Source organism: Micropterus salmoides, unplaced genomic scaffold (genome assembly GCF_014851395.1).
Source record: "Micropterus salmoides isolate LMB-PRFRI ecotype aquatic unplaced genomic scaffold, ASM1485139v1 Ms_hic_scaffold_16, whole genome shotgun sequence".
NCBI classification, from domain to species: domain Eukaryota; kingdom Metazoa; phylum Chordata; class Actinopteri; order Centrarchiformes; family Centrarchidae; genus Micropterus; species Micropterus salmoides.
In genome coordinates, this window is record NW_024040707.1 from 26,247,900 (window position 1) to 26,266,934 (window position 19,035).

The window sequence follows — 19,035 nt, forward strand, 5'->3', positions numbered from 1 at the left end:
TACTAAAAACTACATATTTCAACTGGGAAAAGGTGGACTGGTTGGCACAGAGCAAGCATAATTAATGTCATAAGGATAATTGCAAGAAAGATACTTTTATTTTATTTATAGCCTAACCCAGCTTTGAATCATGTTAAATAATGACTACAATCTGTTTTCCAAATATAAACAAGTACATTAAACATAGGCCTACCAAACACAAATTTCATTTGCAACAATAGGCTAATTTTATTGCTTATAATAACGTTTTGTCAGGCCTGATAAACTGCAACCTCTTCAACTGTGATTATTCCATTACAAGAAACATGAACGTTTCACAAAGACATAGCTTACCAAGGACATAAAGTGATGCTTATTTTCACGTTATGACTGAGATAAAAGCAGCTGTAGATATAGGGTGTTTCAGCTTTGCCCACGGAGGGCAATCACTTTTCGTCGGATGTTCAGTTTTCGGTACGACACCTGTCGCTTCCTCCAGCGCAGGTTCTGATTCAGATTGTTCACATACGGGTCCGTTGTCAATGAGAGAGATGTGCTAACCTACACTGACATCAAAGAAAGTCGTATGCGCTGATGTTCCGCATGTAAGTATAGGCTTAGTTGTCAAGGGAACGCTCTCAGAATGTTGCAGTTTGTTGGAAAACGGCGCACATTGGTCCGACTTTCTACGACTCGACCCGACGCAACTCGACAAGTCAAACTCTAAACATTCCATCTGACTGATACCGACTGGCGGCGCACACTGATCCAACAGTTGGTGTTGGGTTGGAGTTGGACTGCGTTTGTCGGGGCAGTGTGCAAGCAGCCATACACACAAATCAATCAGGGGTGATACTCTTCTGCTGCTAAAACTGGGCCCTTTAAAATAGTTTACATTGGTACAGGTATGGCTTAAACGGTTACAGCATTTATGTACTATAGAACAGCTGTTTTCAAGTGGCTACATAGTGGTTGTAGACTGTTTAAACCAAACAAGTCATTGTAGAGAACAATAATAAGGGTATAACAAAAATAAAGGGTACACTTAATCATCACATTCATCATGTCAGTTAAACTTCAGGGATTGTCAGACCTTACGCTGGTGCAGTCAATCCTGGGTTCCTCCTGGTGCAGGATAATGCCCAGACTCATGTACCCACAGTTTGTAGACAGTTCCTGGGTGATTGAAGGCATTGATGCAACTGACTGGCCCTCCCATTCCCCAGACCTGAATCCAATTGAGAACCTCTGGGATATTATGTATCTGTGCATCTGACGCCAACAAGTAGCGCCACAGACTTTCCAGAAGCTCACTGATACCCTGATCCAGGTCTGGGAGGAGATCCCCCGTGACACCATCTGTGTCTCATCAGGAGCATGCCTAGACGTTGTGAGGAGTGTATCAGACACGTGAGAGTCATACATGAGTCACAATATGTTGCTGTGGCGAAGGTCTCGCAAAGTTTACTTTGATTTTTGGTGTGAATCCAGCCCTCAGTTGGTTGCCATTGACTGAGAGTAATGCTGAGGGCTGAGGATGAGTGTGTGGCTGCAGGAAGGGACTGAAAGGTGAACTGTGACATCTGATTGTGAGTCTGTGTGTGTGTGTGTGTGTGTGTGTGTGTGTGTGTGTGTGTGTGTGTGTGTGTGTGTGTAAAATGACCAACTGACAATGATTAATAGCAATAGGCAGAGAGCTGAAGACTGCCATGTTGGAATAGACTCCAGACAAATTATATCCATGTCTGCCCCTGAGTTGTTGATGGATTACATGAGTGTAGCGCAAACACACATATTAACACATTTGGAACCCATTCTGATGCTGTCCTCTACCACTGTCTTTGCTGCCTGTCAGTATGTGTGTATCTAAGCATTCCTGTACAGCATTTGTATCTGTTGATGTTCTGACAGTTCGTGGTAACAGATGAACAAATCCTTTTTAAAAATATGTTGACATTCCAGCAAACACACACATTCGTACATCCACCACACAATAGAAAACAATCAGTGCTGGCGAAATTGTTTGAGTGTTTCTTGACTGCACGTGTCGCCTGAAGGATAGCTAAGTTGTACTTCACCACAGAGCCACAAGACAAAAGAAAAGGAAATGTATAGTTAGACCAAGATGTATTCAATCCTGACAGGCATTCAAATTGGGACCAAAAGTTAAATCTCAGTTGGGTAACTGGTTTATGATGCAGTGATAAGAGCCCCTTTCAAGGTTGTACCGGATGAGCATCCTGCAATGTCCAAGACCAAATTAGCAACATCTAAGAGAACTGAGTTGTTGTTCACCCAGTAGTTTCCATCGAGGTGCACATTTTTTGTCATTTTCTGCAGTGTACTTTTTAAAAACAATTCAGTGGGGCTAGAAATGTCATTATAACCTGCCGTGTGTTGCTTTGAATTCTGGTGATAATAGCAGGGTTCTTTTAAGAAGCTGCTAGGGATCCAGCTGCCACTACAGCAGTAGCCATTACCACCATGGGCTGCCTTTCACTATTCAAACATATTGTGACTAAGAGGTAACACGTTTTTATGGAACACAGCGAGTACTAGCGAGTACTACTACTACTACTACTACTACTATGGATTTTTATAGAGACATGAGGCTGATCTTCACAAATAACCACAGACGAACTTTGACTTTGTTCTAACTTCCCTACTCCGCTGTCTGTCCTCTGTGGCTGATTACATCCACACTAGACTTCAGTTAGAATCCCTAATTTAAACATCTGTAATGGTTTTAATGACATTATAAATTGCCTGTGGATATTTGCTCCCTAGCTAGGTGGCTGCGGCCAGGAAGCAGTTGAATTATTTAAAGCCCCTGTCTTCATTAATTTGAGCCTATGGCAGCTAAATAGTCAGTGTTTAGTTGATTAATGACTCTACAAACTGAAATAGTGTTTTTCCTAAGTTTCAGAATGTTTCCTCTTACACAGCAGGTAACGTGCACTAATTTACATTTGCAGAGACTGCAGTTCAATTACAGATGCTTCCAAAGATATAATCTAATATAGACACTAGATGAGGCTGTTCTGCAGCCAGCATTACTCACTTTTTCCACTTGTAGAAGTAGTAGCTGGTACCTCCTTTAAACTTTGCTACACTTTTGTTTTTTATCTGTTTTTTTCTGGCTTTATTGCTGAAACTCGTGTTACCTATGACAGAAATACAGTAATTGGAAATGAAAGACAGGGTTTTTGGATTAAAGAGCAGCGGACCAGGCACCGCGGCAGGTGCTGTGATTGCTCAGAAGAGAGGTAAGAGAGCCGGGAGGGGAGCCATGTTAGCCCAGCTTTGACTTAAGGCTGCTCCTGAAGATCCTGTCTGGACAAAATGGGACTCATTTAGGCCAAGCAAAAGAAATCAAAAATTGTTGTGCGCACATCTTAACAGAGACCTGCATATCAACTTCCCAGATCAAGCACTCAGCAGGCGGCCCGTGTCTGGGCTGTCAGCGCAAAACTTCAGCCAGATGAGAGGAGGAAGACTCTGTGTTGTAGAGACTAGGAGGACTGAGCTCAGGTTGAAAAGACAGTAAAACCTCTGCAGGACAGTTTGTCCTCTGACGAGTGTACCGCCTTGTCATCCAATCACAAGAGTATGGATAAAAATGCAGTGACAGATGTTAGAAGAGGGGAAAAAAGAAAGAAAGAAGCACCCCAGGGTACGGGATAATCTTGTTAAAGAAACACAACTGTTTGAATGATTTCTGCCGTTCTCTACCCAAACTGCTCATTCTGCCTTGCTAAAGAGAGTTGGGCTATTTTTGATGTGTTATTGATTTTGGTTTAACTTTGGTTCTGTTTAAATGAGGAATGCTGTCATGCATGTGGGCATCTACTCGGAATGTAAATTAATACTAATACATTCTTCAGATATGAACAAATAAAAACAGCATCTGATTTTTTTTTTTATGTCAACTGATTGATACAATTTGTTATACCACATTTACACAGTCATAACACAGACAACATATGAACACTGCCATAATTTGTTGAGTTCATGCTGCATTGCGGTGGTAGGATCGCCAATATCCTCAAATCCTTTTTAGAAACAACATGATGCCAAACAGGACAACAAACAACAACAACATCAAATAGGCTAAAGCAGAGGTTTTCAAAGTGGGAGATGGGCCTCCCCAGGAATTTGGTGGGGATACAGGTGATGAGAGTGTTGCAGTAGTCTAGACGGGAAGTGACAGGGACTGGCAGGAGGACAATAGGAAGCAGGCAGTGATCCTGGAGCACAAACACAAGATACCATGAGGCAAAAACACACAAAAGCAGAATCTTGGCCCAGAGGACTACCACTTAGGCTGAACAACAAGGTGAATGGAAAGCCAGGACACACACTGCAGGTATGATGAGAGGCAGGTGAGTAGACTGGGTGGGATGATTTGTGGATTGAGGCCATGTGTGTGGTATCAGAGGAGCCAGGAGCTGGGAGAGAGAGAGAGGAAGGGAAGGCATGCCTATAGACTCAAGCAGACAAACACACAGCAAAAGCAGACAGGGGAAAACAGGAACACAAGGTAGGGGAGGAACACCAGACACCGGGAAATACAGACAATATCCTATACACAGCATAACGCTATGTCTCTTCAATCAAACATGTAAAGATATCAGGATTCTTTCTGTGTGCTTTCTCAATACAAATCTACATTTATAGTATTTGTTCAAGCATGCATCAGTTTTAGGCTTTATGTGCATATTGATCCCTGTCTGTCTACTATATATGTTTGGCTTCTGATGCAATCTCTCTCCCTCTCTCTAGGAGCAGTGGTCATAGCCTTTGTGGTCTGCTGGCTGCCCTATCACGCTCGCCGCCTCATGTTTTGCTACGTCTCTTACTGGTCCGAGTGAGTAACGATTCTTCTCAGCCTCTCATGCGAAAGAAATCTCCAGTAGTTTATTTGCTCACTTGATCTCTGCAGAAACACACCGATGCTCCATATTAAATACACACACACACACACACACACATACACACACACACACATGATCATTTATACAATCTTTCATATATGCACAAACAAAGAACCCCATGCGATCGCACACACACACACACACATAAACACAAGTATTGACTATAGCCATCATTTAGAGGGTCATCAGTTAAGAACGTCTGACAAAGAGGAGCAGGACAGATACATCTTCCTGATTAGATTGCCTTCATCTAACGTTCTCATCCTCCCATCTGCTGTCTCTCTCTCTCTCTCTCTCTCTCTCTCTCTCTCTCTCTCTCTCTCTCTCTCTCTCTCTCTCTCGATTAGCCCTTACAATCTATATATCGTGTCCCTAATTAAATCAAACAGAAACAATTACGGTAAATGAATGTTAGTGCTGGGAACGCCTCTTTCTTTTACTCCATATGAAGGAAATTTGGAAACAGAAAATCCTACATCTTCTATAAACATATGGTTACTGTAATATTATTAATAATATAATTAATATTGCCTATTCAGTCTATCAAACGTGTGTGCACTTCCTGACACACCAGAAATTAAATCAGAGTTGTTTTCACCAGATGATGAAAATGTAAATATGAACAATATTTTACTGCTTATTCCGTTCCAAATAGTCATTACATATTCTACATCTGGGAGGCAGTCATTCAGTATGATGAGATAAATTCTCAGAAATTTGAACTGCTGGTGCTTGATCCCATTGTGTACTTATTTGGTCACAATTGTAGTTACCAAGAAGACAAAATTGAAGCCTTGTTTATTTTTATGCAGGGAGAGTGTCACCTGTGTGCCTGTCTGCTTTGTTTAGTTTAGCTCTCTGGGAGTTTTGGTTATTTGGTCAGTTCAGTATCTGTTGTTATATAGTCTGTTGTCTGAGTTTGTCTGTGTTGTTCTGTTATCTTGTCTCCTTTAGCCACTCTGTTATTAGTTTGGCCCCTGTTTGTTTTGTTGCTAACGCCTTGCGTTTAGACTTAGTTTATAGTTTGCTTGCTACCTCAGTGTGCTTCCTCTACCTGATGTTATTATTTATCTGATTATGATCTGTCAGTTGGTATTTAGTGGTGTTTTGGTATTTTCCTTATTTCTGTTCTGTTAGCCCTGCATTTTAGTTCTGTGTCTTAGTTAAGTCTTTGGATTTACTCCTTGTTCTGTGTTTGCATTATTTCAGCATTGTCTGCTCTGTGTTCTGTTAAATCCTAGCTTCAGTCTATTTTCCCTGTTGGTTGTAGTTTATTTGTGATCTGTCTGATCTGCTTGTGTCTGGATTAATAAGTTATTTATATTATTCTGGTCTGTTATGTCTTATTTTGATAATGTCTGTGTTTAGCGTTCAGTAACTTGTATTCTGTCTGTTACTCCAGAAGCCCTCTGCCTGCCTGTCTGTTAGTCCTGAGCCCTCTCACCTGTGTTGCTCCCGCCTGCTCGTTAGTCCCTGGTGTATAAATGTTTGGTGTTTCTGTTCAGTCCCTGTCCGGTCATTGTAGCATGTTTATGCTCTGTTGTGTTTGGAGTGTTCTGCCTGATCATTGGTTTGGATGTTTTACACCCAAACTGCATGTAAGCCAGTTTTGTGTTTTTGAATTAAAACCTGTGCTCCTTCAGTTAGCTCTCCAGTGTCTTGCATTTGGGCTCTCTCCTGTTTGCACTTCTTCTCAAATCGTGACAGAGAGACACAGTACAGCTGTTCAATCTGCCATGTTTCTTTATTCCTTCAATCCCATTTAGGTTTGAGAAACTGTGATTTGTAATGCAAAAAAAAGTAACTTTTGAAATTATGATCATGAAATACATTCTCCCTCTTAACTGACATTATATTCAATATAATTAATAATACAAACATAACTTACAGTTCAGATTTTCAGAGATAAAAAAATGAATGCAGCTCAGTTCAGAATGTCTACATATCAGACAATGAAGAGGACACACTTCAATGCCATTGTAATTATCAGACCACAAATGTGATAGTGTACCGCCGTGCACACAGCTTACTTTTCACTCCCACCAAATGCACATAAATACGGTGATTGTGTATCGGGCTCTGAAGCTGCTGCACTGTTAAAGTGCTGCCCACGTTACACCTCCGTTGTAGACGTGTAATACGCCTGTGCAGAGGGCCACACAATCATTTTGACTCAGATGAAGAAGAGGGCTCATCTGAGCAAAAATAGCAAGAACTGTTTCACAACATTTTAAAGTAAAAATGATTGGAAGCCCCTCATTGCAAAGAGAATTTATTTGTGCTTTACACTTGCATGAATGTTTTTATTTATTTATTTTTTTGGATTCAGCTTGAGCAAGTGTCTCAGATAAGATCATGTCATGTTTATTATTTATAGGGTTTCCTCAGTTCCTCTCCAACGCTGCCTGATGATGAACACTGAGCTTAAAACATATTGCTTATCCACCTGCTACTGTAGCTTAAAGCTTCTCTGTTTGACTTCAGTTTTTATGCACTGTTTATTTGTGTGTAACTAAACATTTATAATTTCCCATTTTTGGAAGGAAGGAGCAAGGAATCTTTCTTTTGTTAAAATGACACAGAGAGACTCACATTTTTGGCTTACCTGGTAGGCCACACAACTTTAATATTACTGGAATTTGATTCAATTAGTTAACATTATTTATTGTTTATTTACTCATGAGAATTTGGTATGATTATTGTATCACATCGCTAAGCAACTAGTTGCCATCCAACACTGGTTGTGTGCAGCAGTTAACAGTGGATTATGCTAATACTGTATTGATTTGTTGGTGTATTTTCTGCATCATACCTGCAGTGGAGGTATGATATAGAGACAGGCACTATTATTATTCTTTCAGTAGGTTTTTTGCTACAGACGCCCAAGAAAACCCAGAGTACAGCATCTGCATGGGTGTCCTAAAAGCGGCATTAATCATTTCTCCTGTAGTATGAAAGGACTGCCTCCTTCACTTTTGTTACATATCTGTTATTTTGGAAATATTTCTGTTCTTTGTGTAAAAGGCAGCAATAAAATAAGGTCAGTCAAAGTCAGTTGGAAAGGAAAGCCTCAGCTATCAGACAGTTATGGAGACAGACAGAGGCAATTCCCTTAATTGATTATTGGATGTGTTAACAATCAATCACTACAAAATGACGCAACACAAAAATGCATGGTTTTTTATATTTGTTTTATTATAACAAACTGGTGTTAAACTACTGGTGTGGCTCATAATAAGTGCAAATTCATATCAAGCATGTTAATGAGTGAATTATACATTTGGTATTTGACCAACACATTATTTAAACAGAATATAAATTACAACAAAATAATGCCTTCAGTTAAATTTGCGATGCTCCAACTCCCCTTTGTTGCTCTTCATCACATGGCCAGACAGGTTCAAAATATTAACAGCACCAAATAATGCTGCACAACCTCCAGGGACCAGTTGCACCGACAGGGTTTACGCCTGGTCTTAACTCAGCATTCTAAGTCCAACCTAATAGTTACGCCAGTTGCACCATCCAGCAAGGCTCTACGCTAACCTTTTTCCCAAGGAGCACATGTGCTCCAAAATTAAAAAAAATTAGGTGCACACAAAGAAATTTAGGAGCACAGTGAAAAATGTTCAAGATATTTATGCTACGTGTGTGCTCCTTCTCCTTGTGTTCAACTGTGGTGTGTAAACATTGGAGTACTGAAAGTGAAGACCCTTGTATCTGGACACTCGGCATTGGCCTTAAAATATTGTCAAAGTGTTTTAAAATATTGAAACAGATGTTTTGAAAATTTTTAACACACTGATCACTCATCACAAAAAACTTTAGTGTGATTGGTGCTTGTGTAGTTTTTGAACCAGGGACGGATTCACGATACACCAGCAGCATCCAAACAACCCACACCTTATGTAAACAAGACTCCTGAACAGTGTTACAGTAACTTAAGTAAAACAGAACAAGGGGAAGGTGTTGCTCTCAGTAAGCTAGAAGGAGCACATATTGGCACACCGGCATCCTGTGCAGTGGAAATCTGCATCTTTCCACTGAACAGGCTATTTCACTCAACATGGAGGAGAAACTAGTTTAAATGAATGTATTAGTATTTATATTATTATAATGACATTAGATAAAAAGTAAAATTTTACTACATTTCATTTTATGTAATAGTACACTATACAGCTCACTAGTAGGCTATGATATTAATTCCAGTTGGGCAAAACAGCAGTTTCATGTTTCATTAATTTGTTGAGCAAGAAAAATTGCCTACATTGGTCTCAGTTCAACATTTGAAAGTTTACCATAGCACTTCAAACTTTTTTTTCCAGGCTGTGATTAATCAGTTGATGAAAAGTGAAATCGATGAGCACATCGATGTTATCAAAAGTTGAACATGTTTTAAAAAAAAGCGTCTGTGTTGCGTCCCGCCCGCTACTCGGGGTGGGGGTCTTTTGCACGTATCGATTTTTAGGGGCATATTCGGGCCTCTGGCACCTCAATTTTCTGCACCGACCAAACCAGTAAAAGCGCATTGCTAAGATTGGCGTAGTTAAGCCTAGGCTTAAGTTTGGTTGGTGCAACTGACGTTAGGTCAACTCTAAAGACTGTTCTTAACTAAGACCTTCTTAGCAGCTAGGGCCAGGCTTAGTAAAGCCCTGCTGGTGCAAGCGGCTCCAGGACATAAATTTGATGAGACTAAATATGATGGGCAGATTAGCACTTGAACATCTTTGTATCTATAGGCTAAATATGGCTAGCTGACAATGGGCTCATCCAATATGCTAAGAGATTGGTAAGGGCTGTCTTCGCAGTTCAAATTGCAAAAGAACGAAGGAAGATGGACATTTCAAATGCAGCTGTAGGTAGGTGATTTAAACATAATGGGGGATAAAGAACATAAAAAAATGTGAAAGTTCTTCTTAATGTGTCATACTAACTTTCTGTTCCGGCTGAAAAATCGACACGTACCTACTGCTTACATAGTCTGGGCAGGTAGCTCTCAGCACTGCCGCAGTGAGCACAGTGAGGCCTGATTGTTTTTCAACCCAGTGAATGAGGGCCGCTTGTTTAATTTAACGTGTAACTCATAACTGATTCATGAGTCTATACACATTTAATGTATGTGTATAGACTAGCCCAAATAAAAATTTCAGGAGTGTTTGTATGTGAGACAATGACTGACATGGGGCTCCATTGTAAATCAGTGGAGCAATGCGCAAATCACAGAAAATAATAATTTCACGGGAGGCTCTGGGCATATTGACTGAATATTGCTGATTTTGTGCCAAAAAGCATGAAGCATGCGAATGGCTGTGGATTGGGATTAGGGGGTATCAGTTAGTGTTGTAGCAGTCATGGTAAATATTTAGCTTTTCTTTCCTGGTAATAGAAATCCACTCTTGTAAATTCATGACAACAAGATTGTTCCTGAGTGAGCCTGCCACAGGAGGAAAATGACTGATGTGCATGACGAACAGAATTGCCACATTTGAAAATGCTGCACCTGTGGTCCCCAGTTTGCCCAACGTCGCGTGTAATTAAATGAAAGTCAAAAATGCTACTTGAGCAAAGACTATGTAATGAAGGATGACACATGAGCCATGAGCTAAACAGAGCTCACAGAAATACCTGAGGATATATAATGAAAAGGTCATGTTCAAGACTATCCCTGTTGTCCCTTTCAGTCCGATCCTCATTCATCTTTAATGGTATCCATGTATGCAGTCAGACACACACATCATTGCACACTTCAGTGACCCTTGTCCATTTCAAGACCAGGAGAGATCAATACACCAGATTCCAGTAACTGAGATGACACTCGGGATTAGCTACACTTTGTTAGGACACATTGATGTGTCATGACTTATAGCACATGACCTTTTGCTTTCTCTTTATTATCATTTTATTGCATGTGTTTTATTGTCGTATCGTATATCCTCTTGTTTTTGTGTGACATACCCTCCTGGTCAAATTATTCACAAAGAAATTACCTTACTATCTCTGTACGTCTCCCAGCTCCTGTCCCATAATCTTTATATCTTTAATGTCCCTCTCCTCTCCTGCTGAGTAGCATAATCTCCCTCTTCCTTCTCCTGTCCAACAGCAATCAAAGGGACATTGTCAGAGCCGTCAGTTTAAAACATAGTTTTAAACCTCACTTGTGTATTGCAATGCAGAGCAAACAATACTGTTTTAAACTGGATATAATAACTTGTTAAAGATAAAATGATTACATGTTTTATGGTATCAGACATTTCAATTCCTTATTGGATTGCCATTAAAATTAATATGCTAAATTTTACAAAGCATGTAATTCCAGCTGCAGTATTGCTCTCTTTATGGTTGTCCATGCAGAGAAATATCCAATTTTATGTATCCTTTTCAGGCAGCTGAATACTAGATATGTTCTACATGGACTTCGAATGTAAAGAAAATTGTCACTTCCTCTTAGACAGCATTAGTACTCACCAGGCGTCACTTTCTCTGGTTGGTTGAACAAATCTTCTTAGCCTGTCGACTCTTACATAAAAATTCTGGCCAGTGGAATAAAGCAAGATATGATTTCCACTTTCATTATACAGTACATTCTTCACAGGCTGGCCTTAGCCTTTATGATCCCTAGGGAGAGGTTTGCTTCAACATCTTAACCAATTTCAACGTGTCGCCTAAGTCAAAATGAAAGTGCCCTGTGTGCGGGTGCATAAAGCGGGTTTGAAATTACGTGAGGCTGAAAATAATCAGCAAGATGAAAAGTCACTGAATAATCCTTTAAAGTAGACTCAATAAAACCTTGATGACCACAGGGTCAGTATTTATTAGACACAGAATTCATTTTAAATGGAAAGAAACAGTTTTCTACTGTTATCATTTACATCCGACTAAAGTCCTGGCCACAGCAGAAAGGCTGTGGCTCAGTCAGGCTACGTCGGTAGAGGAGCATAAAAGTAAGTGGTGCAACACAGCTAATAAGCTATGGTGGCGTGCTCTGTTATGAACTCTCCAGATCTGATTTAATTTGCCCCACACAAGCAAATCAACCGATTGTGACAATTCCAGTAAACTCCGTCTCTATTTGAGCGGGTATTTTTTTTAATGATAAAAACAGTTTTCCAGATATTTTAGATTTGTTTCTTTTAATTGCAGATTTTTTTGGGACAAAAGTGTCCTTTGGACTCATGAGAGAAAATTAATAATATTAAAACAATGTCAAGATACAAAGTAATTTGTCATTTATCTCCCACAAGCCAAAAATGCCTGTCTGTGTGTAAGTAATCATGCGCTGATGTTTAATATATATTATAAAATATATTACCACACATAACAACGCTATCTGTCTTTGTTTTCTCACAGCGACTTGTATGACTTCTACCACTATTTCTATATGCTGACCAACGTCCTGTTCTACGTCAGCTCGGCCATCAATCCAATCCTCTACAACCTGGTGTCAGCCACCTACCGCCAGATCTTCTTCTCCACGCTGCGCTACTTCTGCCTGCCCTGCCGCCATACATCCAGGAGGCACTCCCACCCCCTGACCCGCCACTCCATCAGCATCTCCAGCAACCACACCCTCTCCACCCACATCATCAAAGAGACAGCTTACTGATAGGGCTGCCATGGAACACACTTTCTCATTATAAAACCCATCCGCTGCCACCTTGTGATTACTTATCCAACTTCATCATGTAAAATCTGGGACTGGATAAGAGACTGTAGGCACAATCCGATCCAGTAGGTGGTCACCATCATTGTTATGTGGGGTCAAGTGTCCACTCCCAAACCATTTCATTTCAGATGCACATTTTTATTACATGTGTGTTGCATCTTTAGTTAGTTTAACATGATTATATAGAGTAGAAAACATAAAGGATGGATGGGCATAAACAAAAGAGCCTCTTTTAAAATGGGATCTGATCTGATATGTAAATGTTTTTATATAGTATATTTCTATGTGCATGTTTAATTGGACAAAACATTTGTACTTGCTTGGTGCTGTACCATGTAAATGACTCTAGTGTTTCAGTCAGTTTAAGCATCAACTTGTAAAACTCCTTCTATTTAGGTATGGCCATACTGGCAGTACTTTCACCACTACAACAGTTCTGATGTAATCCTCCTTTGTTGGGAGAGCATTTGTGGATAGACCTGGCTTTGATGTACCTACTCCGTGCTCCTCTTTGTTCTGTTTCTTGAATCCAAGTTGCATTGACAGCTGTATAGAAAGAAAACAATCTATTGACTCTCTTGGCTTTGTTTCAAGTAGTTTTTCAGAAAAATGTTTGTTGAACAAAGGGTCCAGCTAATAGGGAGCCCTTGTCACATTGCTTAGACTCTATGATATGAATGTCCAAGGGATTGTAAATAGTGCAGACAGAGATTCTGATTATTTCTGGTAATAGTTTTCCGCATCCATAACGGCCTTTTTAAACTGTGAGATAATGGGTAGAATATTATTGATTGTTTGACTAATTTGTACATTTGTACATTGACCAATGCGTAAATAACACCTGTTGGAAATTAATTGATGCATAGACATGCCTGTGGGGTCAGACAAAGGAGCACAGGGAAACACAGCACTCCCACTCTAATGCCTCCCCACCAGCTGCTGCTTGAGGAATCCGAGGCAGGCAGAGATCTTGGGACTGTTTCCTTCAGGAGAAACAATCTGGACGCTTCTTCAGCTCATACACGCAAGAAGTGCTAAAGAGGATTAGAGTATCATTTATCCATGATTCAGCAATAGCATTTTGAAAGGCCAAGAAAATGGAGCTTGTACTCTGTTCTGAATCATGCCTTCACAGATTTCAAACCACAATGGATTTTATTTTAAAAAGCTGTAGTAATGTTACAGTAACAGGGTCACAGATGAATCATTCATTTCTCTCTGCTGTTGTCCCACTTTTTCATTTTATTCTAAAGCCTGTTTTAATGTTTGTCAGGAAGAGGTGTAATGGTTCACACAATTCACAGCTTGGTATGTACCTCAGTTTTGGGGCCACAGTTCAGTACGTTTTTGGTACAGCAGGGAAGACAAAAAAATGCAGAAAGTAACATTTCAAAAAATCAAAAAATTTAATAGCACAAATGTCAGTAATGCTCCATCTCTGACCTGTTGATAATTTCTTAACAGCTGCAGCTTATGCTCATTTATACAGGGCAACACAAGGATGACTACACTGGGCTCAAGCACTTTGACCATGTATTTAAATCCTGTATTCTCATGTCTTGTTAATTTGACACAGTCTGAATCTGCAGGGACAGCCTGCCTGGACACTGAGAAGGACTCATCTTCCAGTCTTTGTTCCGCTAATCACACATACAACACATACGCGGGTGTTGCTAAATTTTCACAGACATACCTGACTTCAGTTGAACAATGTCAACACACAGTTTGACACTAATTGTTGCCCATTTTCACTGTAACTAAAAAGGAATGTCATTAGTTTTGGAAGTATTTATTAATAGTGTTGGACAAATTGAATGATGGTCCTAGAAGAAAAGTCAGCAGATCACCAAGATCAGTAGGCTTCATCCTCTGGGGACCAAGAACATCTGTACAAAATTTCATTCCATCCAATTTCAATCCATCCAAAAGTTCTTTACATATTTAACGTGACATTGCTAAAAAAGAAAAAAAATGAAAGAAAATAACTAGATCAAAAAGCTACAGTTATGCAAAAAGATCAGCAGCAATTTCACTTCTGTGTATTCAGTATTTACTACCTTTTATGCATTACACTTACTTTTGTTGTACTGTAAAAATCCTTACTGCTCCCACCTTCTCAATGTATATCACAGCAGTAAAATGCCAAAAAAAAAGAGCTCAACCTCTTTATATTATTTTTATTAAATGACTGGTTGTGTTTAATATAATGTTCTATAGTTATTATCGGTGACCGTTACTTGCTGTGCTTTGTATAGTCTATTATGGCTTTGTGTTCCTGTACTGTGTCTGTGTTGTTTAATCTGTGGAGGCCACTCGTTAGCCACTTTATATATTCTCTAACCTACAGATCCACCAGACAGCTATACTGAATGAAATATATGAAAATTACTGTATATTCATTTAATTTTGCAAACCATTCAAACTGCAGTGAGTTTTCTGTACTCTTCTGTACAGTCCTGTACATGGATATTATAACCTGAATGTGTATTGAATTTAAATCAAATAAATATTTTGCTTATTTTAACTGATGATTCAGATCAGCCATGTTTAAGTGTTTCTCAAACAGAATGTTATTTCATTTCATTATAAAAAGAAATAAAAGAATGAAAATATATAATACACTGATGTACTGACATTGCTGTTTACAGTATGCCTCTCCTCTGTCTTATGCCTGCCACACAGGCTCTCTCGCGGGTAAATAAGGATATACAAACAATTAGAAGTACACACATACACACAAATACACACACTCAACACTTAGCAGAACAGTGTTTGACCTTTTGTAAAGTAGACTCATGACAAATACCAGCTATGCGCTTGAAAAAAAGAAATGTCACTCACAAAGCACATGCATCTAGGCACTGAAGCCTGTTGCCTCAAACAAGCCATATGTCTTACTGGGGACTCAACCCTATAGCAGAGCCTGCAGTAAATTTAAACTTCTGCAGCTGATGTTTCTTTTAGGTTTAGTGAGTGAGTTGGAAATACTGTATTGTCTGAATATTAGATGTTTTCTGCTGTCCAATGGGAAGAAAGCAGCAGCAGGCCTGGCCGACAAAACCACAGACAAAAAAATACAATGAAGCAAAACCTCATACTTCTTGTTGCTGACTAGCTGGAGCTATTTGTTATCACATTCAGCTTGGAGAAATATTATCTGGAAGCCTGAATCAAGTCTATTTTAGTTGTTATTACTGCTTTTAATTTCCTGAACCTTACTGTTCATGGTTATCATATGTGTCCCATAGCACACAAGTGACGAGTACATGTTTCCTAGCAACAGCAAAGCACCTGTCACTGCTGAAAAACGTCTCAGTGTGATCGCGATCCAAGCTGCAGGGGAGGAAAGCAATGCAGTGTGCCTCACTTTAGGTGTCCACTGTCACCTTAGGCACTGGGGTGCTCATTCTCTGCCACTCCAGAAAAAAAGATTATGCCAAATGGAAATTTAATCACATGGCAGCCCAACACTAACCAGTCCATGTATCACTTCTGAGTGGGAGAATACATCCTTTAATGACCACCTGCGGAATACAAGTGGCTGCGTTTGAAGCTTATCACAGCAGGCTGACATTCATGCAAACACACATGACTTGATGTTTTGAGAAAGTGGGAGAAGAGCTTTCAATTACATCCATCGCAACAGGGATTCTAATTGAAACCATTTGGTCCAACTGAAAAACACCTCCCTCTTTATGTTGTTGTCTTTTGCTTTCTTTTTTCCCATCTCTTTAACTATTTTCCCTTAGTTAGCCTTAGGTCTCAAACTGATTTCGTTTTTAATTTAAATTGTTCCTCATAAACAAACAAGGTAAGATTTACATTCAACATGCGTCTGCAAACTGCAGAAATGTGTATTATATCACCATGTGTACACATGCATCCTTGAGCATATGATGGTATAAAATACAAGAAAATGTGCCACTACAAAAATCTATAATTTAGTTCTAAGGCAATGGAGGAGAGGGGTGGAGAGTTCATTGCTTCTCCCCATTAACCAACTATTCTAACGTCTGATCTTCAGCATACATTCCATCTGGCTCTCTGGAAATGATCAGTTCTGGGGGAAATTCTACATATAAGGAAATGTGGATCAAAGCTTTGAGGGCTGCAAAGAACCTGCTTCTTAGTTAGATAGGAGAAACCTTAATCCGTCCATTCTTGGTCTGTCACCTGCATGGCTAGTCCTACTCACACAGCTCTGGGAACACCCTAACACATTAGGCCTGCTGGTTAGAATAAATGGCATGTAAGTACAAAGCATTCTTGCAGGCAGTAAGCAGTGTTGCACTTTGTAGTCTCTCAGACACTGAGGCGTGACGCTCATGATGATGCATTGTAGCCGGTGAGGCTGAGCGAGTGCTGTCGTTCAGTGATACAAATCCATCCAACTACCACAGAGAATTCACACTAAATAAAAGAGCTGTAGCACAGGCTTTTATTTCCCCTTCTAACATTTAATTAATCCCCAGTTGTAGATCAGTAAATGTTCTTATATTCATGTATGTAAAAAAAAACATATATGTATATATATAGTTTTCTTAAATATAAGTGTGCTTGCTTACACTGAAAACGTCAGATCCAGGTTCAAATGGTAAGTCTCTGCATGTAAAACATTTGGATGAGATTTGCAGATTTATGTTGAAGTGGGGGAAGACAAAGGAGCACTTCAAGAGACACAGGGCTAATGCCTCCCCACCTGCTGCTGTTTGAGAAATCAGAGGCAGACAAAAAACGCTTCCTTCAGGAGAAACATGAAGATGTGAAACGATCTGACTCTTCTTCAGCTCAGACACAAGAAGTGTTATGGAGGATTAGACAAATGCCATTGCCATCTTTTATAAGATAAGATGGTCTTTTATTAATCCTCCATAGGAGAGATTCAAGTTGGCACAGCAGCACACAGGAATCTAAAAAGAACAAAAAAGTAAGTAAGATACTTTTTGTTTAACCAGAAATAGAAGTCTCACTCAAGGAGTAGTCTCGCTTATAAATCTTGTGATAGGGGTGTTGCTGCAGGAAGACAATGGTGGACACTTGAGTTAGTAAGTCATTCAAGACGCAATTGCCCCAAGGATTATGTTGCAACTATCCCATTTTGTGGATGCCGGCTGAGGCAATCTACTGGACCAAATCCATAGGGCCAGGCTTAAAAATGACCCTTTAAGGAGAGGTTCATTAAAAAAGTCCAGAATCTTACATCAGAAGAGTTATTTTCATCTATAGGGGCTGTGTGTCTTTCACAGGATTGTCCACAATATGTTCTCTCATTTAATAGCTTATCACTTTACCAAATAATAATGTGCTGTCAGTCTACAGTAATTACTCAACATTTCCAAAAAACAAATATGTTATCATTTTATAAATAGTGTGAAGGTTTTGGATTTTGATTTAGATGCAAGTACTGTGCAGTTGAGGTGGGTAAATAAATGATCCTGTCCTGCACGATACTTAAAATATCATAATTACAGATCCAGTCCAACTAGGCCGCCCATTGTGTCATAAAATGCATTTGGGGTGAGTAGAGCCAGCAACATCCCATATTTCTTGATTTCTTTTTCATTTTCCTCACTAGCAGAGTGAATGCCATGACTCTCCTTTTTCTCTTCATCCTCCTGGGTAGAGTTCTTCACAGTGAAGAAAACCACACAGCCTGGCAGAAAACTGCCTCAGTCAGAGAAATACAAAGAGGCATGTGAGAGGATAAAACACGAGAAACAGGCAAAGTTTGTGAAAAAGGAAAGATAGACTGATAAACTGTAAAGTGGAAAAAGAGAGATTTGGTCAAGCGTATGAAAAGCATATTACTGCCCCGTCACTGGAGGTAGGTAAACCAACACAGGAGGTATCCAAATCCAGTCCCTGAGAATGTGCACAACAAATTGTTTTTAGAGCCAACACAGGAGCTTAGGGATGGCTTTCCCACAGGTTTTGATGAGGGAGCCGTCGCTCTCATTAGCTGCAGTTGTACAGAGGAGAGAAAGCAGTCAGACAGAATGGCCGGGTCACGGACAAAAGACTCCAAACATTCCTTACTGTTCTTTCTCTTTTTTTTCCCTAGTTCACCTTTTGTTGGCCTACAGGGTTTCCACAAATTGCCAAAACTAAAGGTTGGAGAAAAAAACAGAATATAAAAAATATATAGAACAATTTTACAAAATAATATATGGTATACCAAATATTTGTGATAATGATACACATATATTGTTATTGAGAAGCCTAAGCAAGCGAATGTTAGCAGTACTCCTAGCAGCAAAGAATATGTAGATGAAGAATAAACCAAAAAACTGGTTGTGGCTACCACAGCCAACTACATCTGTCATCCAGGTAATGGTTATCCAAGGAAGGTTAAAATCAAGGACAGCTGGACATGGCTTAAGATACTTGAAGCCTATTATCCAAGTATCTTCAACCAAGTCCAGTTGCCCATGATTTTAACCTTTCTTGGACACAGCCAAC

General features: G+C 39.7%; 1 protein-coding gene across 1 annotated transcript in view; it reads left to right on the top strand.

Moving 5' to 3' along the window:
* Nucleotides 1-15,195, top strand: part of ntsr1 (neurotensin receptor 1 (high affinity)) — a 59,939-nt gene extending 44,744 nt beyond the window's left edge. The window contains exons 3-4 of the mRNA XM_038723712.1: nucleotides 4,762-4,846; nucleotides 12,261-15,195. Coding sequence (XP_038579640.1) covers nucleotides 4,762-4,846; nucleotides 12,261-12,516 — 341 coding nt within the window. The 3' untranslated portion in view covers nucleotides 12,517-15,195. The remainder of the gene's footprint in view (nucleotides 1-4,761; nucleotides 4,847-12,260) is intronic.
* The last annotated feature ends 3,840 nt before the right edge of the window (nucleotides 15,196-19,035 follow it).